Raw genomic sequence first — 27555 nt, forward strand, 5'->3', positions numbered from 1 at the left:
ATGAAGCAGCAGATCTTCTGGCCATATCTTCCATGCACTGTCACATACAGAGCTTCTCATAGAGCCGGGCTCTATGTCCACTATCCAGATGTCTCTTTGTATCACTGGTTCTGCTGTTAAGACTACCATCAGTCCCACAGCTTTCAATTTTCACATAACCCTATAGTCAGCATTATCTGATTAGTTTCAGCTGATGAGTGCCACAGCACAGTTTTAGGCCATCTCCAACGTTTAATAAAATTTATACAGAAATTGATTTTATCTTTTGCTTTTCAGAAATGGTCTTCCTTGGGAGAACGGTCTTTTAGGGATACCTACTCTCAGAACTTCAAGAGCTAACTACTGACTTCTAGAACCCAATGAGGCAGTTCATGCAATAATGCCTCCTGTGATTTGACATATACTAGTACCGCATTGTAAAATATTTGTTGTCTATTAGTGACACAGTGTACCTCAAAATAATACCCTGTACCCCCATACTCACCACTTGTATATGGTTATGATCCATTTGTACAAAGCATGCTTTGTGGGGTATCATTGGAAAAGTTATGGTCTTTTGAACATCACTGTCCTGTTAAAATATCATCACTGTATATGAAGTCCTGAAATTTTGTTGTATGTTTGCTACTGAAAGGTGAGTCTGGGCAATGTCCACAGAATGGCTCTTCAATGGCAACAAAGGGATGACCAACACCCAGCCAGGTGTAAAGCAACCATCACTGGCCAGTCACTAGCAGGGGAGTTGTTAAAAGGAGATTTATAATTCACATGGAAGACAGTTGCTTGAGTACGTAAACCACGGAGCTGCCTGACCTCATGATGCAGCAATGACTTTTCCAGTAAAAAGGCTCACGATATTAAAAAGGGGGAACACAGGTCCCTGACCACCTCTCCTTCCCCACCTATTCTGAAGGCAACAAGATTATCAGGAAGAAAAAGAAACATTTGGACTAGGGGGAGTGGTCCTAACTGGCAAAGCTTTCCAGTTAGCAAAGACGGCTGTAGGCAATTGGGTAAGAGAAACCTGTGACTTCAAACTTGACTTAGCTTGATAAAGTTGAGGAGTTAGACTGCGATTTTACCTTTTATTTCCTTCTGTAACCAATTCTATACCACTTATCACTTAAAATCTATTTTTCTGTGTTAATATACTTATTTTAATGTTTTCCCTAAGCCAGTGTGTTTTTGACTTAAGTTTGGGGAATCTATTCCGGTTACAAAGGCTGGTGCATATTCATACCCTTTGATGGAATGACAAACTAATTAATGAGCTTACTCTGATGAACGAGGTCTTGAGCAGTGTAAGACGCACATTCCTGGGGTGCCGTACAAGGCTGGGGCTGAGGGATATGCAGGTATTGCCTATATGTAATTCAAGAGTGGCTGAGCATAGCGCTCTGGTAGTTGTCTGGGTAGGACTTGCATGCTAGAGGCGGGGGTGAGTGGGCCAAGTGGCAGCTCACACTGCAAAGCGGGGCATAGGACACACCAGACTGGAGAGTTAAGCAGGCACAATGATTCAATAGTCCAGATTGTACCCTGGGGCATCTCACAATTAGTATATGTAAGAAAGAACTTGCAGGGCTAGAATCAGAGACCACGGGGGTTCTGGGCTGCTGACGCCTCCGCATTGCCATTAGAAGTAGGTGTGCTTAGGAGGACCCTGCAAAGCTAGGCTCAGCAGGAAGTACCATCCACGGGGCCTAAACAGAGGCCACTCCCAGCTCACTGACTGGCCAATACCAGTATATAAATTAGGAAGCCATGATGGGGAGCTGTCTGAGCAATAACAAGACTGCCTGCCTGCTTATTTCTGCTCCAGACCCTGGACTCCGGCTTCTGACCCTGATCTGTCCTTGACTTCGCTATTGGATTGTTGTCTGTAACCTGGCACCCAAACCTGACTTCCTGGTATCCTGACCTGGCTCCACTCTGACCTGCTAGTCCCTAACCCTGACTTCCCGGCTTTCTGATCTAGCTAGCCCTGCTATTGTCCCCAATCACAACTCAGCAGCTGACCGGGCATGCCAGACATCCACAGCCCAGCCCTGATGGTATGGTACTTCCTCTGGGCAGACTTCTGCAATATAGTTCCCAACTTTATTGGCATAAAACTGTAGGACTGTATACCATGTGTCCTTTTGATTAATAGTTGTAAAAAGTACTTGTACCAAGCAAGCGTCTTCTAATCCCTACTAACAAACTTTAAAAATGAATGTAACATCTGTGGCTAAGAGAAAAAAAATCTAGCAAAAAGCCCATTTTTATTTATGATATTTTTTTCAATTACAGTATTTTCCACCCAAAAAAATTCACAACTAAATCCAGAGTTGCTGGCCTCTACATGTTTCAAACACACACAGATTCCCCAGACTGACAGGAAAAAAACACAACAAAAAACAGTTCACAGCTTACATTAGCCAGAATCATTGACTATAGTGTGTACATGTGTCAAGGTCGAATCCCCACTCTGTCTCTGAGTATGGAAGGTGGGAGCCCTCAAGGATTTTAAAAATTAATACTGGCCACTCCAGGCTTGTATTAAACTCCCAAGGTTACAGCTTTTCTCTGACCTTGGCTTGGTAAATGCTGCCACCACCCAAATGCAAAATACCCCCTTGAGCCAAGGAAGGAGCACTTGGGAATTCCTCCCTGTGAGGTACCCTCAAGCCCTTTCATCCTCCCTCCAGGGAAGAGCTGAGAAAGACAACAAAGGAAATTAGTTGTTGCTACCAGCTAATCAAACAACAGGCACAAACCTCTTAGGACACCAAAAATTCAATCCTGTTCTTAAAAAAGGTAAAATTTATTAAAAACAAAAAGAAACAATTACAAAAATTAAGCATCAAGATCTCTCTCTTGAGGTTCAGCTTAAAGGTGACAAGCAAAACAAAAGCATCTGGGGTTAGCACAGAGGAGATCCACAAGCCAAAATAAAGAAATAAACCTAATCGCGTCTACTTAAACATGCCCTTTCCAATGATTTCTTCTAGGTATGGAAGATGAATTTTTATACCTGGTTCAAGCCTTACACAGCATTCCTGCTTTTATAGCATTACTGCTCTGTATCTCCTTCTCCAAAGAACAACAGACAAAGGGAAAGTTTCTTTCCCAATTTAAAAAAGTTCTAGCCTTCCCGTTGGCTCTTTTGGTTAGGTGCCCATTTTTTATTTATTTTTTTAAAACCCGGGGGACCTTTTAACCCTTTGCAGGTAAAGCAAGTAGAGAACAGCTACCAAGAAGGATTTTACAGCTAACTGGCTGGCTGGGTGTCCATCAAAGGGAGCTATCCCTCATCCCCTTCATTTATCACAACATGTATGTGTGTAAAGAAACTGAAATTACTTTCTTCCACCTCACAGATATCAGAGCTGAAAATTATAAAATAGGAAACTTAGTCCACTCCTTGCCAATGCAAGATTGTTGTACATTTGTTGTCTTTAGGGATAGGAAAACTTCAAAAAAACCCCAAGTATTTTGGATGAACAGAGTATCAATAGTATTTGGCCATGTACGGTATTTAACAGGAAAAAAAATAGAGTGGCAGAATAACTGTAAACTTAAAGGAGAGGATATACATACCTACATGGAATTTCTGACCTTCTTCCACTCTAAAAGTTCCTAAATTCCTATCAAAGGTTACAATTTTACTTGCCTTTACATTCTTACCAATTTTTAAGTCGTTAGTCAGACTGTGTTTTGTAAGACTCAGCAGCTCTTTGCCATCAATGTTATTCATCTTGAAAATCCCAACAAGGTCTTTTAAACCTTGTGCACAAAGCCAGACTGAGACCTCTTCCTCTGACCAGTTCTCAATAGACATCTTAGGTTCATCTTCCAATCCACTTCCTTGGGAAACAAGTAGAAAAGGGAAATTTCAGATAAGAAATAAAAAAACCAGAACTGTTCTTGTGCATTGAAAGTTGCTCTTGGTATACCTTTGTAACATAGCTTTTATGAGCTACAATGTTTATTTCCTGACTTATTTTGTCTATATTAATTAGCAAATAATTTTTTGTTCCTATTGCCAACTATGCTTGCAATTAACTTGTATTTTCTGTTTCTCATATTATTTGTACGAGTGTCACTGGCAAAGTTTGCGCTGCTCTGGGAATATTATTTGTCAGTTAAGTGCTGCCCAGAGAGTAAGAAAAAGGGACGCAAGAGATCACACTCCTTTTGTTTAGGTGTAAAATTTCCTTAAAGAAGGAATGGTACATTTAAAAGATTTTTTCCCCCCTTCTTTCTTTTCCAACATACAGGACATTTCCCAATAGTAAATAACAATTTTAAGGAAGGTCAAATGTTGGGACTATATTTTTTAAGATTACACATTGAGCACATACTAGGGTAAAGCAGTCTGTATAGCATCTCCCAATAGGTTTACAACTATATTATACCAGAAGTATAAAAAGAGCGGCTTAAACAAATGCATGTACTTACCTGCACAATGTTGCTTTGGATCAAATTGCCAGATATTCACAGTTTTATCCATTGAACCTGTTGCAAGTAATGGAATATCTGGTGCAAAGGCACAAGTTGTAACATATCTAGAAACAAAATCAATTCAATAACTGAAATTTAAAATCACACATTAAATAATTTCCTTGGTTAATACAGGATTTGCTGATTTCACACCTGGTATGCTGAGTTAAAGTGTGCAGGATGCTCCCAGTTTTCTGCAAACAAAAATTATTGCATTTGTTAGGTCAAATAGAAATAACAATCACTGTTAATCATTTTTATTTATATAGCAATTTTTAATTCAAAGCACTTTACAAAGGTGGGGAAGCATAATGATTTCAATTCTGAAGATGGTGTAATTGAGGCACGAAGAGAGTAAATAATGTGCCAAAAGTCACATAGCAAGTCAGCATCAGACCTGGTAATAAAACTCAAATCTCCTGACTTGCAGCCCCATGTTCAATCTAACAGACCACACAGCTGTCCCTCAATGTACCTGGCAGACAGAAATATAATATATTCAACTGACAGTTCTAAAATTCCATATGGGCTGATTACTCATCCGGATAAAAAAACATTTCTTCCAAAATACTAGAATTAAGAACGTATCAGAGTGAACTAGTAACCGAATCTCAAATCCAGGTGCAACCTTTAAATAAAAAAGCAGGGCCTGTAACATCACAAGGATTACGCAACTGTGGTTTGCATATGTGGCCACTAGATGCTGCCATTCACAAAAACAAATCTTAACAATTCCAATCCTTTAAATGATGTTTAAGAGTCTCTCTTTAGTGTAGCACGATTCCCTTGACAGACATTGTCAGAATTAAAAAAACAAGTTATTCTAATTGACCTGTCAACTTGCCTGTTTTTCCTCTCATACTTCTGAACTGTCCCTCATGAGGGATATGTCCCTTATGTTAGACTGACATTTATCTCCATCTGATCCAGACCTATTGTTCTTTCACTGTTATCTCCCAATTAACATTATAGGACTAAACAGAACAGTGGAACAAATAATTTATTTCTTGAAGTAGTCAGCAATCATGCTATTTTTTTTTAAATAAAGTGGTAACTTAAAGAAAGCAATTAATCTTTTTAAACCTCACTATAAATCAATATTGACACTGATGAAGAAAAAGAAAATACAATCCATCCCAGCCTGGTTATCACAATTTATCCAGTGAGGCCATGGTCAGCTGGGACATCTCTAAACCAAGTATGGCTCAATTTTGTACAGGCTATATGACTGGTCGGACACACCCTCAGACTCTGATTTGCTGGGAGGCTGATGCCTTCCTCATCACCTTAAGCTGCTGTCACAGTAAGCATAGAGTCCAAAAAGTATTTCAGCAGCAGTCAGCGCCCAGGGAAGGCCTGGCATGATCCAGCCCCAGAGGCACAGTGATTTGTCCACCATCACATCGGAAGTCTGTTTAAGAACCAGAAACAGAATTCACATCTCCCAGTTCTGTGACTTTAATGAGTGAATATGCTTCCTCTCCCATGTCTTGTAGTTCCCAGCAAGTTCAGGACCAGATCATGCTCTCAGTTACACCACTATAAATTAACCACTGATTTGTGAATTTACACTGGTGAGGAGACAGGAAAAACATAGGGGCCAAATTATGCCTTTGGTGTCACCTTGCTCATATTCTGATTAGGATTAATTCTTTCAGGTCTGCATGAGCACTTTAAACCAACTGACATTTGAATAGGTAAGGGACCATTACATTTCTATGTGAGACAAGAATTCCTAAACACATCTGATCTTAGATGTTGACTATACACAAAAGTTGTACCACTAACTATATAGATAAAGTATGTTCACCCTTCACTCTCAGGAAAGCAGATTAATAATTTTAATATTGTAAAAGACAAAAGTTAAATACTATGTACAGATGAATTAGGAAGGCTTTACCACAGTTTTCAGTGGTATTATTCCTACCGTCAAGCAATAAGTCTAAGCAATAAGATGTAAAAAGGGTATGATATTAAAGAATGCAATTATTTCTTAACCATTCCCCTTGAATTGTCCATGTTTGTACATATAATATATTAAAAGATTCCTAAAACAACTATTACTGATATAGGAAACTCCTATTTTTTTCCTGTGTCAATGACTGCAATCTTACATACTTTTGATGATATGACGACACATAAGACTTACAAATTTTATCCACTTAAGTGTGCAGATACATACGTATACAGTAGTGTGATTCTGTTGTACAGTACCAAGATAAGAAAAGAATAAAGTATAGAAAAGGGTGGCGAGAGAAAGAGAGAGAGAGAGAGAGAGAGAGAGAGAGACAGACAGACAGACAGACAGACACTCTGTACTTTGATATGGATGATCTCCTTCCTCACTCCTACTCCAAAAAAACACACACTAAAGATTTCAGGTCATATTTGCTAGTCTTCTCAAGATAGAAGAGAACATTTCAGGTGAAGGGATAAAAAAAATCAGTAAACAATCTTGAATTATGCAATACTTACAATGTCATGTATTATGATGGATTTGTCCACAGATCTTTAAAAAAAACACATTAAATTAAATGATGGCATGGAAAGAGATGAGAAAACAAACTATTATAATTAAAAACTATGGGACAATTTTTTGTCCCACAAGGAAAGTCTAAACAAACAAGATTTGCTGGCAGCAACTATGCAGATGTTAGACGTAGCAATCCTCTTCACTGAAATCTAGAGTTAGGGTCTGAACATCTATACAGCAGCTTGAGGTATAGCCTAGAAGAAAGAGTAGTGGCCGAAGCCCACAGCTCCTCTCATTCCAATAGGTTTTTGAGGCAGTGCATCTGTGAAGTACATAAATCCACTGGCCATGCTACCACCACACCAATAGCTCATTCACATTTGTCCCCTCAATGCTCCAGTACAGGGACTAGCTGCAAAGGTGGGCTCAACCATGTGCGAATACTGTGAAAACTGACTGAGTGGGCTCTCCTACCCAGGAGTACTGGAACAATTTTTATAGTGGGGGTGCTGAGAGCCACTGAACCAAACTGTGAACCCTGGATATGATGGAAAGCGCCTCAAGTCAGGGGGTGCAGCGGCACTCCCAGCATCCTTAGTTCCAGCACCTGTGCTCTTATCTTCCAAGTATTTCTGCTGCAATTTGGACCCTGAATATCTGCAAAGCAGACTAGAGGAAATGGCTCAGTACAGAATGTAAAATACTGCATAGTTAAAATATCACTATTTTTAATAAGATAATCCAAATACAAAGTGTTACATGTTTATTTTCAGCAACTACAGTTCTTCCTGAAAGATGTATGGAGTACAACTATACAGACTGGATGCCAACTCAAGAGATCAAAAATCATGAATCGGACCCTCAAAAATCATGCAACTGGCACAAAACCTGGCCAAAAAAATTATGAGGTTTAAAAAAAAAAAAACAAAAAACCATATCAACTCTTATGTTTTAGTCTGTCTTCTGACTTTCCCCTCTATTCCACTGTTAATGTGTGAGTGATAATTTCAGGCTGAAAAGTCAGTCTTTAAGGCATACAAAAATGACTGCCTCTCCCTGGCTACTCAGACGGGATGTCTAAACAGTAAAAAACCTGCGCTGGCCTGTGCCAACCGACTTCGGCTCATGGGCTGGGTTGTGGGGCTGTTTCATTGCTGTGTCGATTTCCGGGCTCGGGCTGGAGTCTGAGCTCTGGAACGCTCCTGCCCCACAGAGTCCTAAAGCCCAGGCCTCAGCCCGAAAATCAACACAGCAATGAAACAACCCTGCAGCCCAAGCCTCACAAGCCCAAGCAGCCTGGCACGGGCCAACCACAGGTTTTCTTTGCTGCCTAGACATGTCCAAAGAGACATGTCCTCGCCCATAAGATAGGAGAGCTGCCATCCATTTCCTATTACTATCTTGACCCAGCAGCACCACTTCTCTGCCTCCCATTGCCCTAGGGCTACTCTTCTGTCTGGTTCCCAACACCACTACTCTGCCTCCCCAATCCCCTCTCACATTTGTGATCCAAAAAGAAAATACCAAAAAAGAGAATGAAAAGAACCTTTGGCTCCCCAAAACAAAAACAAAAAACACCACAAAGAAAAATGACAAAAAGTTATTGTCCTCTGGGATTTGTGTTATGACTTTAATTACTGGTTAATCTACAACATTCTATTGTTTTCTAAAAAGGTATTTTCTTAATTTAGATTTTTTTGGTAATAGAATGGAAATTAAAAGGGTGTATTGTTGGAATTGTTATTTCAAGTTGCTACTTTGACAGCTTACAAGAGGTTAAGTAATTATCTATTACAATGTGGAATAAAAACATGCATAATGTCACTGAAATATATAAAATCATAAATGATTATAAATATTCTACCTTACTTATCATTTTCTTTAAAAAAAATCAATGTTAGAATACAGAAAATAAGGAAGTTGATCCCACCATGATATTGGTTACTTAATTTAATATTACCAAAACATTAAAATTTCCCTTTCTTGTAAAACTATCCATAACTGTTTTCTCTCCCACCCTCACATTTTTATACAATACTGATACTATCAGAAGAAACAATTGCTACCTTTAGAATACATAGCAAGTAACACAGTAACATGATTTCAGGGCATACCCACTTTTAGTGGTGGCCACTGTACTCCAAATCAGAGTGTTCTCATTATTACAAGTAATAATATGAACCTGGTGTAGAATTAATAAGCTAACACCTTTTACCTGCAATAGTCAGAGTCAAACAGAGATTGTATTTCTACATCTAACTGAAATGGACTGTGGCTAGCACCTTAAGTTAATGCACAGTATTAATATTAATCACTAGGGTCAGTATTTGATTTAAAATATCTACATTTCATAAATATAATCTCATTTTAATAGGGTTTTGCATGCTGGACTCCCATTAAGACTTACACCTACAAATGTCCATGTTTCAGTAATGAGATGAAAGCAGAACCTTAAGTCATAATTATATAGTACTTAAAAACACTCAAGTGATACTCTGGGTAGCCAGAGTCCATTGTCAGGAGGCTTCAACACCAATCTAGGATTTATTGCTAATTTCTGATGAAAGCATTAGTTAGAGATGTAAATAGGGTTTAAAATTCTATTGGTTAAACGGTTAACCATTAAGCAGTTCATACAGGCGGGGAACTATTGGCGCAGGGGGAGATGCAGCACCCCCACATTTTACACGGGGTCCCAGCTGCCAGCCCCGCGCCCAGGGTCCTGGCAGCTGGGATGCTGGGCGAGGAGCCAGCAGCGGAGTTTAATCATTAACCAAAACCGATAAGACTGATGCTAATCAGTTAACCAGTTAAACTTTTACATCCCTAATGTTAGTGAAAGATTTCCTATCTGAAACATGGTACCGAGGGAGTCCTATGTATCCTGAGAGAATCGTTGTTACTTTAATAGACAGCACTTTTCACTTATCACAACAGCATTAAAACCCTAAGCCTGTGTCACTGCCACAAAACTCCCCAGGAGTGAATTTTTTTACCCATTGTTGACATGGAGTGGCAAATTCCATCTGTCTCCTGTGCTATTATAGAAAGAATATGGAGGGCATTGAATTTTTCCTCCGATATATTAAAAAAACCCTAATATCAATAATAAGATGTTCACATACAATACTCCTTAAACACCAGAAAAATCCACCCTCTACAAACATATTAAGGTGAACAGTAAAAGAGAAATATATTCATAAATTTTTTTTAAACAGTAGGTAGAGCTTAAGTAGTGTTGTTTCAATATTCACATGGCATCAGAAAATATGCCTGAAATATTTATAAGCACATATTTTTGCAATTTAAAAAAATGTATTTTTGCATGGAACACTAGCATTTGTACATACAAACTGTGGATTTGTACATGTATCTACAAGTTTTATTAATATATAATAAATTTGAGTTTTTGTGATGTGCCCACAAATATTATGGGTAAATTTTTGGAAAAGTACAGAAATCTGGCACCAGAAATAAACACTTTGCATGTGTTCCTTCTCTCCCCTCCCCCTCAAAAAAAGAGAGTGAATTCCTTTGGGTAGTTATACATTCCAACAGATTCTAGAACATCATTAAATTACATATCACTTTCAAACTTTGTAAAATTTATATACCTACGCATGCACACAAAGTCAATATTTTAAAACAGTGATTTTTTTTCGAGTTCTAGGCCACTGTTTATATTATCTTCATGTAATAATGTAGATAAGTGTCCAGAAAAGCTTTTCATACACCAAAGCTGAAATTGAGTTCTCCCCCACTCCAACACTCTCATCCTATTCCTTAGTAATTTTTCAATTAACTGAGAATTAACTTCAGTGCTTAAAAACAAAAACAACTCAATTTCCACTTCAGAAGGGGGAAGATAAATATTTATCTAAGCACAGCCATCTACTGTAAAATTTAAACAACTAAAATAAAGTGAAACTGCTTACCCTGAGACTAACATCTGCCCATCATAGGAAAAAGCACAAGCCAGGACTGGGGCAGAGTGTCCATTCAATGTGCATTCATATTTTAATTCACAACCTACAAACACAATTAGCAAAAAGTAGAACATGATTTTTCTAAACCTGTTAACCAATCATTTTCCTTTAAAAATGTTTAGATTTATTACTTTAAAAGGACTGAAAACTTGAGAGCTTGATATAGTGTAATCAAGTGAGGCCAACTGTCAATAGTATAAAAGACAGCAGTGATTAGTAGAGCATAGGGACACCCTCCAACCACACCCTCTGTTCTTTGGCCAGGCCTCTTGCGCCATAGTGTGCAAGAAGGGTTGACACAGAAGCAGTTATTATGGCTCTACTCTGCTTAGAATTTCTGGATAAACTGGCTTTGTGGCTGTTTTGTGCCACCAAAGCAGGCTCATGGATCTGGCCTCATACCATAATGCATGCACAGAAGGGGGTAATTAGGATTGCATGGGCAACCTTAACTTTAGTATTTCCTCACGTCTGCTGCTTCACTTTGAAATCTTAACATTCTTTTAAAATACATACAGCCCACATATGTACAGAACACACAAAGAAAAGAGGAAAGGTTTTTTCCCCCCCTTTATTGAAATTGGTTTTGGAGCTCTCAGTCCCACTTCTGCTGGACTGGTACCTAAATCACAAAGCCACCCCCGCACAGCAGAAATATTTGTTGCAGTTTTAGCAGATGTCATGGATTTAATGGACAAATGAGTCACTCCTAGTTATGGTCAACTTAGCTCAGGACTGGGGTAATTTTAATACCATCACTGTCTGCACTGTACCTCTTTGGGAAGGATAAAGAGAGGACTCTGGTCTCCAAGCATGTCAACCGAGCACCTTTCAACAGTTCTACACTCAAACAAATTATTGATAGCTTCCAACAAAAAAAAAAAAAAAACTCTTGTATAATAAAATGCGTAACATAATAATGTACCAACTATTCTGCGGATTTGTAACATACTGTAACTGATTACTGTACGTCAGTTAAAAACTTTAATAAATAAAGAAGTTAAGCAAAGCTTGATCCTGCAAAGTGCGGAGCCCTCTAACTCCACTCTAGCGAAGCACTTAAGCAGGAGCTTAACTTTAAAAGCATGTGATTAGTCTCACTAACTTTGTATCTATAACCTTGATTGATAGGCGCTTATTAGCACTAAATTGTAACTTATTGCTATACATACCTAATCGATCAGCAAGTGAAATAAGCCAAAGCTTGATCTGGTTATCCTGACCAGAAGATGCCATTCGGAAGTATCTGGATCCTTGTTCTCCACCTGATAAAACGCAAATGTTTTAAAGGGGATCAGAAGCACTGAAAAGAATGTGACAGACCTGTAAGCTAGGTTACAATTCTAACATTTCAATTTGAAAATTAGCTTCCACATTCCTAATACCTTTTTAAAGTATTGATAAAATAATTATACAAATGAATGATATGATTTTGCAATCAAGTTAAATTGTATAGCAGATATCACATTCAAATGTTGTTTCATGAATAGTACAGGTGGAAGAAATCCAAAACTGAGCAGTTGCGACAATAAAAATGAGATAGCAGTCAAAGTTAAAGACTTACCACCAGCTATACAAGATAGTTTAATTTCTCCCTGAGGGCTCCCCTTTCCACCTCCCATGCTGAGTGGAGCTACAGTGCAGGAAAACATCTGGCCCATTATTTAAAGTTTTTTAAAAAGTCTGTTTTGTGGTGTTATGACAACAAAAAAAGAGTGGCTTCGATGTGTATCTGACCTGATTTATTTGTAAAGGATTTATATATATATAAAATAAATAAATAAATAAATAAAAACCAAAAATCACAAAACAGGAAACTGCAATGGTTTTATGAACATTTTTATTTTCAAGGATTTTTAAAAACATATTAATATATATTATTTCGTTTAGAGTAGACCCAAATTTGTAATTCACACACTAAAAACAATTTCAGTTCCAATTTTACAGCAAAGACTTAAGTGTAGAATGCTGTTGCTAGATCCCTTTTCCAAGACTTAGTAACTTTTACAATATATGCTACATATAAACTAAAAAATTATATTGTTATAAGATAAATACTATGAGATATAATCATAATTAAATCTAAAATACACTCATCAAATAAATGAATAAAGCACCTTTGGCAATGAATTTTCTAGAATGGTCAGGCTAAACTCTCTTATACAGAGAGATTAGGGCACTGGACCAAATGGCCGTTTGAGGTCCCTTTCAGTTCCACACTTCTATGATAATCTAAGTAAACTATCTACCTAAGAAGGATACCATATAACAAGGGGACTAAGAAGAGCATGGTCCTTAAAGATAGAAATTTCGATTTTCAAATTAAATGTACAGTGAATACAAAGAAGTAAAAACCATTAAACAAATCTTGCATTTTTTCTAGTGTGCTTATTTACAAAATTCAGTAATTCACAAAGGGCCTACCAGTCATTAGTACAAATTAGCAAGGTTCTGTTGTATTTGAAAAAGGTGATTTATATGGAAGTCTAGAAACAGTTTCTACTGCCAATTTACTGTGATGATATAATTTTGTGACGAACCTGGCAATAAAAACTGTGGAGTTGTTTTTTGTTTTGCAAAAGATACTCTGTACATAGTTGCCAGTCTTGTTTTCCTTAGTTTTTGTTTTTCCTTCTTCCTACTACTCAAATTATTGACTACTTGAAGATGGGTTGATCAAAATGGATAATAAAGGTTGTTTCTTTTTTGTGGTGGATGAAGCGAGAGAGCCTTTAAACGTGGTTGTATGCATGTTCTCTCCAGGTCAGCAGTTCTCAAACTTTAAAAACTAATGTACACATGTAAAATTCAAGAGTACTTCACATATTTTCATACTGTAATCAGTTTAGTTATAATGTGTTCATATTCTGATAATTGAATCCATGTACCACCTAACTGCAAAACCAGTACCAGTTTGAGAAAAGCTGCTCTCGTCATTACAGATAAGAGACAATTAAAACAGTGAACATGCCAATCAGTGCATTCCATTTCTGAGTATTCGAAGATTTTGAGTAGTGTGTGAGGCAATTATAACAGTATGATAAAATTGCTCCTAAATACTAAGAAGTGATCAGCACTAACTGAGGGCTAGGTAGTAAATTTGTTTTAAATACTGTATATAACTGCTATTCTGTACATTAAAAAATAATGGGCCAAATTCATCACTAGTGTTTGAATAGGTAACTTCAACAACATAAGTGGGAGCTATATCTGAGGATGGAACTCAGCCTTTAGCTAGTTAATTTGTTTACTAAAGGACTTGAATGCCAGTTGAGAAATCTAAAAAAAGGTCACGCTCCTTTACTGACTGTGAAAATACATATCTCCTTGGCAACTGTTTTCTTGATTTGTGTTATTTTAATCTTCTAAAACTTTGTGCCTCATTTAAGATTATGTCTCGCTTTTTCATTAATTTTAATTTTGTATAAATCTTTCACACATAATTTGTCATAAACCTTGACATTTCAAAACCAATCTGTATGCAATGGGTTTTGGGAGTAAAAACCTACATTTGAAAATCCAAAAATTCAAGAGAAGGAAATTTGAAGCATATGTTTATAACTTTTAAATGGTACCGAGCCTAAGGGCTTTCTCCTGCCCTTATGCAAGTCTTTTTTAATTCAGATTTTCATGTGATATTAATTAAAAATGGCACTTTAACTGGATAGTTAATGATGCAATGATAGTATGCATGTCTCCAAAATCTGGTCTGTTTTCCCAGGAGAACTGGGTACAGCTCTGGGGAGGCGTGAAGGAGTGGTACCTGTGTATACGTATAAGGCAGTAGAGAATGTAGAAAAATCAGAGAAGTGGCCCCAGATGACCAAATTACATGTATTCTTTTACCCAACTTGTTTTACATTTTGGAAAAACTAGGTGAAAGTTTCTCCTATGGAGCCTTAATATGTATTCCCATGACCTATACAGCAGCTAAACTCCTGTTCTGAATTAAACCCAACTCAGCCCAATCAACTTCAACAGTTATGTGGGGAAGTAAATCAGAGCAAAATTTAATCCTAGTTCTCCATAATCCTGGAAGCATTTCTAGGACTATCTGCCACACAGAAATAAAGATATTCTTGACCAGTTCTCATTAGAACTGGGTCCAAATCACAACCTCAGCTCCAAAATCTATGAACTGTGCATAAACTCAGATGCAGTTTTGAACTTTGCAGCTTTCCTCTATCTGTACAATGGGCTGACCCAAAGCCTTGGATCCAAACATCTCGGAATTAGAGACAAGTTTTGCATAGGATCTGATCTTTGCAGTTTGGGCCTAGGATTTTTCCCCTATTAGGTACAATCAGACAATGGGCCAGAACCTCAATTTGGTTTATGGCCCCTTTACTCCACTTAGATGGAACAAATGGGCTGCAAATATCCAGCAGAGAATTCTCCCATTGATGGGTATTCCCTGATTGGTGTTGCAGTTGGCTCTTGCTACCTCCATCCTCTTTGCCACAGTTATCCTCCATCAACACAGAATCTTTTAAGTGCCTTGTGACAGAGGCACAATACATTGCTACCCACCAGATGTTCTAAGCATGGTCAAGACCAGGGCCGGCCCTGGGAATCATAAACACGGATCTGAGGCCTCCCCCCTCAATCTCCCATGCTGTGTGAAGATACCGTGCAGGAAAGAATCTGCCAATTATTTTAACCATTATTGTTTCTGTCTCTTCTGTGCCTTACTAACATCCAAGGGCTCAAACCTGCAATGTGTTAAGTACTCTGGCTCTGATCCAGCAAAGAATGTGCTTAAGTCATTTGCTGGATTGGGGCCAGAGCATAGTTTGAAGGCTCAAACCCTAAAGCGGGGTAGTTATTGAGGAGGGGAGAAACATTCATAATCTTTGTTTTAAAAAGAGTACATAATGGACAGTGGCCTTCCCTTCCCGAATATCAAGAAATCCAATCAGGGAAACACCACGTCAGAAACCCAGTAACTGCAAACTACAATTGCCGATGTGGGGAAGGGAGTGGTCACCATCACATTTCCCTCAATGGCAGTCATAGACAAGTGTCTTATACAATGCTTGCAGAAGCCTTATCTTCACTAGGTAAAAAAGGTGTGTTCTTTACCTTGTGTTAGCTAACATGAGTTAAGTCCAAGTAAACAAAAGGCAGGTTGAGGGATTTTAGGCTCCCCCTCAGTCTTTAACTCGAAATGCTAATTTGTGTTAATGTTACAAACTGCCTTTTCTTCACTAGAATTTTACCTCATGTTAGTTACCTCATGTTAGCTAGCATGTTAAGAACACATCTCTTTTCCTAGATTAAGTCTTCACTGTCAAAACAGGTGTGGGATTTTTGTTTTGTTTACAGTAATATAACTAATATAGATTAGCTACCATTTAAAAAACCCACATTTGGGGGCAGTGAAGACATAGTCCCAGCAAAGATAAGGCCATAGTAAACTCTGACTTGAGGTGAAGGGGTGGTCTACAATTTTATATGAAGTCACAGCCTTATAAAAGAGATATTAAGTTTTGTTTGTCAAGCACTTTGGGATTCCCTGGAATATGAAAGAAGTTGTGAAAACCAACTCTATTCTATCAAATCCCCAGGGAAATAACACCTTTATTCTCCATCAATAAATTATAACAAAACAAAAGCACTTAAAATTAGAATGTACAGAATGAATTATGCACACTTTTCATTTTACAGATCAGTAACAACATTGCTACTAACTCTGTTTTCAGCATATTTTCTAGTAGTTTTTGGCCTGCTAAACCCAGGGTTGTGAGTTCAATCCTTGAGGGGGCCATTTAGGGATTTGGGGATTGGTCCTGCTTTGAGAAGGGGGTTGGACTAGATGACCTCCTGAGGTCCCTTCCAAGCCTAATAATCTATGATTCTATGATTTGCAGTATTTCCTTTTTCACTACTGAGATTTTTAAAGCTAGGATGGTTGACTTTAAATAGAAACAAAAACATACAGTTCTCTATCCTGCAATTGCAGCTTAACCACACTATTCTTACCATGATGAGAAGCAAGAGCTATTTATAAAGTGGATTCAATTCTAAGAAGCCAATTAGTAAACAACCACAGGGAAGTGAGATGATTTGATGTACTTGGCAGGATGGAAACAGAAGAATGGCTTTTAGTAGTTTTCCCAAATGAGAAGAAAACCATCTACAGTGCATCACTGTCAGAATGAAAAGAAAGAAACTATAATGATAACATGTATGTCACAGAAATAGATGACTCAGAAAAAAATCAAAATGAAATCTATATCAACAGAAATAAAGATTCAACACAAAATTCTAGAGGAGAAAAGAGAAGTGCTGAATTGTAGAAATCCTAAACCACAATGTAAGCTATCAAACCATATATTTTATACACTAGCTTGTGGAAAAAACAACCTTCCACTTAACATAGCTGATTAAATATAACAAAAGAAGTGGAATTTGTCAAATCAAACCTTATTTTTTCCAGAGCAATTAAAATCTATATCTTCTGGGAAAAGAAGTGTTAAGATTCTAATTAACCATAACTAAATCCAATTTAAAGAAAACAGCAGAGTCATCTGTTATGAATAGCCTAATGCGTAAAGAATAACAGAAACTTTGGTTTCATAGGTTGCTCTTTGAATTAGGAAGGTGAAGAAACTCAGTTTAAAAAAGATTTTCTTTTCATTATACTGGTAAGCACTACTTTTATGAGCTTTGTTACCTTTTAAAGGCTTCCAGTAATACTGAAAGTTTCAACTATTAACAATAAAACTGAGAAAAAAAATATAAGATTCCAATAACATTTCATTTAAAAAAAATTACAATCAATCAGTTTTCAAACTACACCATTGGGATCAGACAAAAAACCAATCTGTACTCTCATGCAGGGAAATGCACATTTTCTTGTCCATTTCTCCCTTACAAGGCAGAACTAACAGGAGGAGCATTACTGGTGGCACAATTTTTAAATCTACAAAGTACACCTCTACCTCGATATAACGCTGTCCTCGGGAGCCAATAAATCTTACTGTGTTATAGGTGAAACCGCGTTATATTGAACATGCTTTAATCCACCGGAGTGCGCAACCCCCCCCCCCCCGGAGCACTGCTTTACCGCGTTATATCCGAATTTGTGTTACATCGGGTCGCGTTATATCGAAGTAGCGGTGTAATCTTTGGAATATTTTCTTTCTAAAACTATGATCCACTTTAGGGGAAAGGAAATCACAGGAGCAAGGGTGTAATGCTTAGTTCATAACTGAATTTTCTAGGAGTCTTTCCCCTGTTTAGAGATTTTATTTAAACATCACACCTCCTTCCTGTATCATGACAGAATAATTCAGTGCTGTCCCTCACAACTTGGAAATTATTCCCCTTATTACTGCGCACATTTCAATGGATACACACTTGACAGATTTGGTATGATCAATCGCTAACTTTTCATTCAGTAGCAGATGATCACTTTCTGCTTTCTCAACTTTTTCCTGTCTCTTTGCAGCAGATGATAGAGCTTTCTGTAATAGATTATCCTTAAGTGTAACCAATGCTGCTTGGTAGTAAGAAACATGCTTACTATATAGAATTAGGATTCTTTGGCATTTTTAAAAATTCCAATTGATACTTCACTAAAACAGTGCCTGACATATTTGTGAACTTTGAAAACAGAACTTTATTTACCACTTCATGAAAGATCACAAAAAAACTATGAACCTTGGCTTCATAAACAGATCTAGAAAGCAGAAATAAAAAATGATGAGATTATTAAGGCAGGTTACATGCTCATAAATTATTGACACTGAAACTAAGGCTCCTGTTTCATGCTATGGCCTCCCACAAAATCAAGTTATTATTTATGGGGTTTTCCAGCTCTTTATGAAATACATTAGCCTTTCAACCTGCCAGACACTTTTGAACTTAAGGGCTTCAAACCTTTGTCATTCTTCTGGATTCTCCTTCATTTCTATTTGTGCATTTCTGCTAACCTTCCAAATGTGAATGGAATGAAAATCAGTGTAGTGTTGTCTTTCTCAGGGCTGGACCAAAGCCCAGGCAATGTAAGCCCATGCCCAGGGCAACAGCTCCTGCAATTATCTCAGCATCTCAGATTTCATTTTTTAAGTTACTAGCCCCTTTGGTTGTGAGCAAAAGATTGAAAATATGAACACAGCATAATAGATGTAGTGGTGTCTGCCTAAATCTGTAGATAGCCTGGCATAATAGCGCTAAGAAGTTTGAATGGCTCCACATATTTCAATGGGGTGTTAACTATAGGACTTGTTATGCACCAACAATATCCCAGTAAAGAAATGTGTGTGTGGCAGGAGTAGTTGTCTTAGCCTATTCATCACCCCAAAGGATGCATCCTGGCTGCAGGAATAAGCACGGTGAGGAGGGGCCAGCCTGCTGCCACCTCTGCCGCTCTTTAAATGGAGATGAGGACCACTGTCACTTCAAGTAGAGAGTCGGGCCACAGTGGCCACCACATTGTGTTGTGTCTATGGCCCTGGAATGACTTAATCCAGTTCTGCTCTGACTCTGCAGACAGACATTTCCAAACGCCTCTTCTGCAGCTCCTGATTTTGCCAAGCAACAGCAGTCACAGTAGCTAGGAAGGTAATGGAGGGGTAGAAGAGCAGAGACATTCCCCTTTTGACAGTGCAGTCTCTAGGAAATAGGAAAGATAGCAAAGATTCTCTCTCAGAGCAGCCAGGAGACTCTGGCCCTGATTCAAGAAAATAATAAATGGGAAATCAATGCGACTTAAGCATCTGATTAAGTGCTTTCTTCAATCAGGGCCTCTGTAGGGTAGAGGACACAGAAAAGGCCATCTTCCCCACCCTTCCTCTGCAGCTAAAGGGCAGAGGAGCTTCAAATGTATTAGACACCTGCTAACTAGAAGCTTATATGAAAGAGGGAACCCCCATGTGGGTTCAAGGAGAATATTCTGGTTCAAAATTCCAGCACTCTGCTTTTTGGACCCAGCTCTGCCCAAACTATCATACCTACCTGTGCTTGGCAGGTTTCATTATCCAGCTAGTGGAGGTCTATTAATATGGACCCTAACTTAATATGGACCCAACTTCCACATCAGCAACTGAATGATTTTATAAATATGCTGGACTGCTTATTGGCTGAGCTTGCAAAGGCCTTACACTCAGTTTGACAGCATTTTTCTGTTAGCCTGTCAGTATATTCATCTGTCTGTAACATGATTATCTTTGAATGACCCATCCAATCAATTCCAAAGTTTCAGATAATGTTCTAGGCATTAATAACCTGAACCCTACTGATTTTGGGGAAAATTGGAAAACCAAAACGGGGGGCACATGAAGCCCCTCTTGAGCACAGCTACAGACTCAAGCACCTTTACAACTGTCTATAGTTCAAACAACTGGTTGATGGCACCCATTAATGCCTTCCAGCATAACAATATCCATCTCATCTCTGCTCATCCTCCCAATAGAGTTGAACATGTTAGCTTGTGAATGAATTCACTCCCGGACAGAAAGAAGAATAGTGGGAAAGGAGACTGTACGGGGTGCCATGGGAGAAAGGGGCATTCACACAACCCTTGGCATGCAGCGGTGGGGGAAATGGGGCACACAGTCTTTGGCATGGGGGTGAGGGGGAAGTAGGAGGCAGAGACCTTGGAATGGTGATGAAGAGGAAAATGGGGGAAAGGAAGTAATGAGGATTCAGAGTCCCTGCCATGGGGGAGAAGAGGAGAGACTGCTATAGGGGGAGAGGGAAATGGAGTAACACACAAAACCCCTGCCATTGAGAAGGGGAATGGGGGAGCCTGGCATGGGAGGAGGGGGATCCACAGGGGAGGTGAGAGTGGGAGGAAAGGGAATGAAGCTCACAGAACCCTGATGGGGACAGATTGTGGGTACCTGTATGGCGGGGCACATACAGCCTCTGATATGGGGAGCAAGGAAGGCAGACAGATCCCCTACCATGGAGGAGAATGGAGGACATGAGGGGGTGGTGAGAACAGCAGTGTACGCAGAACCACTGGTATGGGAGGTGAGAATGTGGGACCCTGCTACGGGAAGATGAGGGAAACACGCAATCCCTAGCAGGAGAAAATCTGGGGGCAGTTGCAGGCAATTCCTAAAAAAGGGAGGGATGGGAGGGTGGCACACAGGGAGCTTGTGTGGGTGTGCAGGAAACAGAGGAATTCAAAGAACCCCTGGTGTGTGCAATAAGCTTGGTCTACACAAGCTATGAAGTGTTCAACCACCTACTTAGATCCCTAGAACATTTCTTCATCATCAGCTCCAGCACAAGAGCAAATGGGGGGCACCGGGAGTAGTCTGAAACATCAAGAACACTTTCAGTTGCTATTCAGTCCTGAGCACTGATGATAAAAAAGGTCCGAATAAAAGCAAGAGCTGGAGGAAAAAATAATATGAAAAGGGAATTATTTAAAATATGAAAGTAACTAACCAGAAACTGCCTGTGAAGAAAAATCACAGCAGGTGACACCAAGATCATGTCCTTTTTCATTATACAAGCACCTCATTTTATCATCCCAAATGGTTAAATCTCCACATGATGATCCAGTGACAAAGAGATTTCCATTAGGAGAAAACGCACATGCCACCAAGGAACCATCCTTAACACTCCCAGATCTGAAAAGCAAGAGAATAAAGGACTGAGTTTAGGGAATGTAATACTCTGAAATTTTGATCTCTAACCGCCATATGATATAGAAAAATAGTGAAAAACTGAACTGTTCCTAAATATGGAGCTTAAAAAGCATAATAAAAAGGGACAAAAGATGACAAACTGTGCAAACAGATGTTAAATAAGCACATATATAACATATGCACAGGGATTTGCTCTCTGACCACAGAAAGAGAATGGGAGATGTTACCCCAAGGCAATATTCTGATTCAGTAATAACATGAGCCCTGAACTAAAGCCCACCCTCATGGATTTAGCATTCCCAAGAGCAGGATACTGAGCAAATTACAACTCAGACATTTATCTAAATCAAAGATTAACATGCAACCATCACAACAGAGACTTAAATATACATAAACAGAAAATCACATTTATGAACTAGGTAAGTTTCAAATCGGTCAAATCTGGGTTTTACTCCCCCAAAAACTCAAGCATAGATCCATATTTTGTGTCTAGGAGACTAATATTTTCCAGTTTAGGACATGGGGCTATTTCTGAACAACAGAAATACAAGAAGAAAATGTTGTCTGAAAGAACTTATTTCTATTTTTTTAATCTCTTTTAAAAAGTCAGTCTGAAGGGTTTTTTTTTTTTTTTTTAATTATTCTCAGAGGTTTTGTATGCCAAGTTTTAGTTAGGAATGAACTTGTACAACTCGCTTAAAAAAAATCTCTCTATAAACTCCTATTTGGCTAGTGGATATGCAGGTTTGTTTTGCCTTTTTTCTAACGTCCAGCCATTAGCTCACATTTAATTAGCAGAGTGTCCCATCCACTGGCTGCACTCAGTGGGCCTACCTGATCTAAAAGCCCAATGAAGTCAACGGAAAGTCTCCAATTGGCTTCAATGCTCTCTAGATCAGGCTCCAAGTGGGAAAACGGTGGACTACAAACAACATTTCTATCCCATGAGATAAGATTCAGTTTATCCATCTATTCTGTATAGATTATTGTATTGTGGGATAGTTGGTGGTTTTCTTTTGTGGATAGCAGTTTTAGTTATTTTTAGAAGTACCAAGAGTTAGGTGTCTCTTGTGGTTTTACAAATATAAATTAATCAATGAAATGGTGCTTCCCTCTCTAAACACAGACATAAGAGCTACACTAAGCTATTTTTACCTGGAAGCAACACTTTTTCCATAGTATCAGAGAGGTAGCCGACAAAGTGGGTATTCACCCACGAAAGCTTATGCTCCAATACGTCTGTTAGTTTATAAGGTGCCACAGGACTCTTTGCCACTTTTTCCATATTATATCCTAACCAGAGCATCATGAATATTAAACACAAATACTTTTTTTCCCCCCACCTCTTTACAACTGCCATTCACTTTAAGTAATTATTAATTCATTAAGTAATTGGCCTCTCAGAGTTGGTAAGACAACTCCCACCTTTTCATGCTCTCTGTATGTGTATATATATCTCCTCAATATATGTTCCATTCTATGCATCCGAAGAAGTGGGCTGTAGCCCACGAAAGCTTATGCTCAAATAAATTTGTTAGTCTCTAAGGTGCCACAAGTACTCCTATTCTTTTTGCGGATACAGACTAACACGGCTGCTACTCTGAAATTTGTCCTTGAAGAATACCGTATATGGTGGCTCCGAGGTCAGAGTTTTCAACTCTGACACTCGTCTGGCCAACGTAATTGCTACAAGAAAAGCAACTTTCCACGACATGTAGGAGAGGGGACAAGTGTCCATAGGCGGGCCTGTAAGCCTGGCAAGGACCAGATTGATGTCCCATTAAGGGACCGTGTTCCGAACCGGTGGGAAGAGCCTCTCAAGGTCCTTTAGGAACCTGACCGACATTTCATGCGAGAACACTGATTTCCCCTGTACCCATGGGTGAAAAGCCGAGATGGCCGCTGGATGCACCTTAATAGAAGACAGGGCTAGGCCCTGGTTCTTTAGGTGGAGCAGGTAGTCTAGGATAGACTGCAAGGGTGAATGCATCGGGGAGATGCTCCGTCCCGATGCCCAGTGGGAGAACCTCGTCCACTTCGCCAGATAAGTCGCTCTAGTGGAAGGCTTTCTACTCTCCAGGAGGACCTGCTGTACCTCACTACAGCAGGTCCGTTCCTCTAGATTCAGCCACATAGCATCCATTCCGTGAGATGGAGGGAGACAAGGCTTGGGTGCAGTAGACGGGCCGTGATCCTGCGCCGGGGGCAGCTACTGCCAGATCCATCAGTGTGCTGAACCAGTGTTGGTGCGGCCAAGCTGGGGCAATCATGATGACCCATGCTCTGTCCCTCTTGATCTTTGACAGGACCCTACTGATTTGCGGAATCGGTGGGAATGCGTACATCAGGTCCCGACCATGACAGGAGAAAAGCATCGGAGAGGGCGCTTTTGCCAAGGCTCTGAAGGGAGCAGAACTGATGACGCTTCCTATTCCATCTGGTGGCGAATAAGTCCACTTGAGGAGTTCCCCACCTCTGAAAGAGCATCTGGACCACCTCTGGATGGAGTGACCACTCTAGTGAGAGAAGAAGGACCTGCTAAGGCGATTCACCAGCGTATTGTTCATGCCAGGGAGGTGGTAGGCCTCCAGGTGGATTGCACGCTGGATGCAGAAGTCCCACAAACAGAGCGTCTCTTGGCAGAGAGCTGACAAGCAGACTCCCCCTTGCCTGCAAACGCTGCATCGAGGCCGTGTTGTCCATCAGCACCCGTACCACTTTGTCAGGTGCGGCAGGAAGACCCCAGAGGCCAGACTGCCCTGAGTTCTTTGACGTTTATGTGCAACGCAAGCTCATCTGGGGACCACATCCCTTGGGTCCGCATCTTGCTGAGGTGTGCCCCCCAGCCGAGGTTGGAGGCATCGGAAATTAGGGAGACCGAGGGGCATGGATTGTCTAACAGTACTCCGCATAAGACCGTACTCGGTCAATCAACCACCGCAGAGAGGTAAGTACCCTTGGTGGAATCGTGATGACCTTGTCTAGGTGATCTCTGGATGGGGAATAGACTGTTGAGGGCCAATGCTGGAGGGGCCACAGCCTGAGCCTCGCGTGGCAAACAATGTAAGTGCACGCTGCCATGTGGCCTAGTAGCTGGAGGCAGACCCGGGGCATGGTGAGAGGGAACACAGTCTGGCGAGGAGATCCACCATATGCCGGAACCTGTCTTGTGGCAGGAAGGCTCTTGCACAGGTGGAGTCAAGTACTGCTCCGATTAATTCTATCCTCTGTACTGGAACTAATGTTGATTTTTCCTTGTTTATCAACAGGCCCAGGGCGTGGCTTGCAGTACTGTGACATTGGATTGGACCTGGAACCTGGAGTAGCCCTTGACCAGCCAGTTGTTGAGGTATGGATAAACCCAAATACCTTGATGTCTGAGGTAAGCCGCCACCACTGACATACACTTGGTAAACGCCCTCGATGCCATCGCCAGCCCAAATGGGAGCACCACAAAGTAGTTGTGACCGAAGCCTATCGTGAAATGGATAAAGCGTCTGTGCCTGTGAAATATCACTATGGGGAAATATGCATCCTTCAAATCGAGAGCGGTGTACATCTCCTGGATCCAGGGAAGGGATGATGGAGGCCAGGGAGACCATGCGGAACTTCAACTTCTTGAGATACCTGTTGAGGTCTCGCAGGTCCAGAATGGGTCTTGGACCCCCTTTGGCCTTTGGAATCAGAAAGTAATGGGAGTAAACTCCTTGCCCCTGTGGTGTAGAGGGACTTCCTCCACAGCTCCCACCTGAAAAAGGCTTTGTACCTCTTGCCAAAGCAAGTTCTCGTGAGAGGGGTCCCTGAAAAGAGACGGGGGGGGGGGGGTAGAAATAAACTGGAGGACATAACCCTGAGCCACAATACTTAGGACCCATCGGTCCATAGTCATAGAGGCTCAGGCAGGGAGGAAAGGAGACAGGCGGTTGAAGAAATAGTGGGAAATAGATCTGGACAAATAGGTTTGCTGAAGCAAGGAATGTTCCATCACCGTCACTGGCGGTAAGAAAGAACTGAGGGTGGGGGGAGCTGGCGGTGCCCCTTATACCATGGCATACGTGTGTCACTCCAGAGGGTGCCAGAGCCAGTCTCCTACAGATACAATTGAGGGGAAAACTTCCAGCACCAGTGCATGTGGCGAGCACACACACCTAACATGAATGGACATGAGCAAACACTTGCAGAAGAATTAAGGCTATCAAAAGGCTTAAGAAAACTGCATTTGAGCTTCTAGATATGGAGGTTTAATAATAAAATAATAATGAATAATACTTTGCACTCTAACAGCATCTTCACAAGACTTTGTGAAGTTAAGTGTACCAAAGACAAACTAAAATGTAATCCATTCACACACACAGACTTGATTAAGATTTTTCTGTTTCCCTTGTAGCAGTTAATGACGTGACACCTAAAACTGTGTGGGAGGGGCATTCTTTTCCTCCACTCTCCTTTAAATATTAGTAATACCATCAAATACTGCAGGAGAAAAAGGACCATAGACCTTGCGTTTGGCAGGTAATTAGAGGATGAAATTATTTTCAACTATTTATCTCTAGGCTGTATTTCTTTGTAATTTTAACTGCACATATTAAGCCCCATTTTTATAAAGGTTTGAGATCAATGCACATTTTTGTGCACGCAACCGAGCATGCCAATGCCCAATTTGAGAATGCAACTACACACACAAAGCAGTTGCAATAAAAGTCACACAAGCAGTTGGCCCTCCAGGCCTTAAAGTTGAATCTGCAAAGGCAAAAAAGTGGGTTTTTGTTCTTTTTTGCTTCTTTATGATTTGTAAAAGCAGCCTACAAAGGAGTTTTTTGTTTGACTTTAAATTGTTCGGATTGCTTTTTATATTATAAATTCAGCCTGGAAGACACTGATGACTGGAGAAAGTACAATGGTGACATCACATACGTTAAGACTATGAAAGTAATTGAGAATGGAAAGGATTTTTAGTGATAATGGTTTAACTGGTTTTGTTAACATCCACTTAACTTCTGAATAAACTAACCTTTTATTAAAAATTCAGTGCTTCAAGAGGTCACGATAAACATGCTCTGAGACCTCTCACTGGTCCTCTGAGCAAAGTTAGATTTGACATTCCTAATTTTTCTAAGTTATAGGCAATTAAAAAAAACAAAAAACCCCACACTCTTCAAGCCTTCTGTATGCATCATGAAGAAGGAAGAAATGGCTAAAGCCCACTTAAAAAAAATGTATATGTCAATCTTTAAATGTATAGGATTTCAGACATTTAAAAAATATTCAGTTTTGTAAAGTTTTCCAGTTCACCTCTAAGTCAATATGACAAAGACAACAGGAAGTTTATCCACTCATGCAGTAACACTTCTACAACAGGTAAAAGACAGGTTTTGCCTACACAAGCTGCTATTAACTCATCTTGCTGTCCAGGTATCCTTCTTTTCACAAAAAGTCCTAAGAAATTTGCTAAAGCCACAGGGCTCTTTAGTGCAAAAACAGGAAGAACTATTCAGGACAATGAAGAAATTAAGCCTTTATTAAATTTCTAACTCCAGGGTCAAAACTTGCAATCCATCTCTAAATTCAAATAACATTTTCCCGAATTAGACTACAGGATTTGGCCCAGAGAGTTAATTATCGAGGTCTATGGACAAACTGGATAAATCCTCAAAAAAATCTTTAAAATAATAAATAAATAAAAGTACATTTCACTGTAAACAGAAGCATTGAAAAAAAGGGCATTTCCCGTCCTTATTTTTGTAAATAATTATTTGCTACTGAATAGCAGGCCGAATCCTGTCCCCATATCCCTTACTGACTTCAGTGAGAGTTTTAGATGTGCAAAGAAAAGAAGGATCAGGTCTGCTATTTGTACCATTCAATCGAAGTACACCTTCTACAAGCAATAACTGGGAGGTATAGCCATCCTTTGATGACCAAAAATCTGGGGTTTCACCTCTGAAAAGGATCATAACCCTTCAACCCTAGATTAAAAAAACCCAACATCAATCCTCAATAAATA

At 39.7% G+C, this 27555-nt stretch overlaps 1 protein-coding gene across 5 annotated transcripts in view; it reads right to left on the reverse strand.

Annotated features, from left to right (window-relative positions):
• The window catches only part of WDSUB1 (WD repeat, sterile alpha motif and U-box domain containing 1), a 55177-nt gene that overhangs the window by 21857 nt on the left and 5765 nt on the right, over positions 1-27555 (reverse strand). For 4 of the 5 annotated variants that reach the window (XR_004647657.1, XM_034785509.1, XM_034785508.1 and 1 more), the window contains 7 exons: positions 21349-21533; positions 12117-12209; positions 10894-10987; positions 6961-6994; positions 4639-4679; positions 4444-4550; positions 3670-3849 (listed from right to left, as the gene is read on the reverse strand). Coding sequence is in view for 4 of the 5 variants with exons in the window: in XM_034785509.1 (XP_034641400.1) it covers positions 3670-3849; positions 4444-4550; positions 4639-4679; positions 6961-6994; positions 10894-10987; positions 12117-12209; positions 21349-21533 (734 nt within the window). In the remaining variant the exon portion in view is untranslated. Of the gene's footprint in view, positions 1-3669; positions 3850-4443; positions 4551-4638; positions 4680-6960; positions 6995-10893; positions 10988-12116; positions 12210-16926; positions 17029-21348; positions 21534-27555 lie in introns of those variants that run through there. The other variant, XM_034785510.1, reaches the window with a different exon arrangement.

This window comes from Trachemys scripta, chromosome 11, assembly GCF_013100865.1.
Source record: "Trachemys scripta elegans isolate TJP31775 chromosome 11, CAS_Tse_1.0, whole genome shotgun sequence".
Lineage (NCBI taxonomy): Eukaryota > Metazoa > Chordata > Testudines > Emydidae > Trachemys > Trachemys scripta.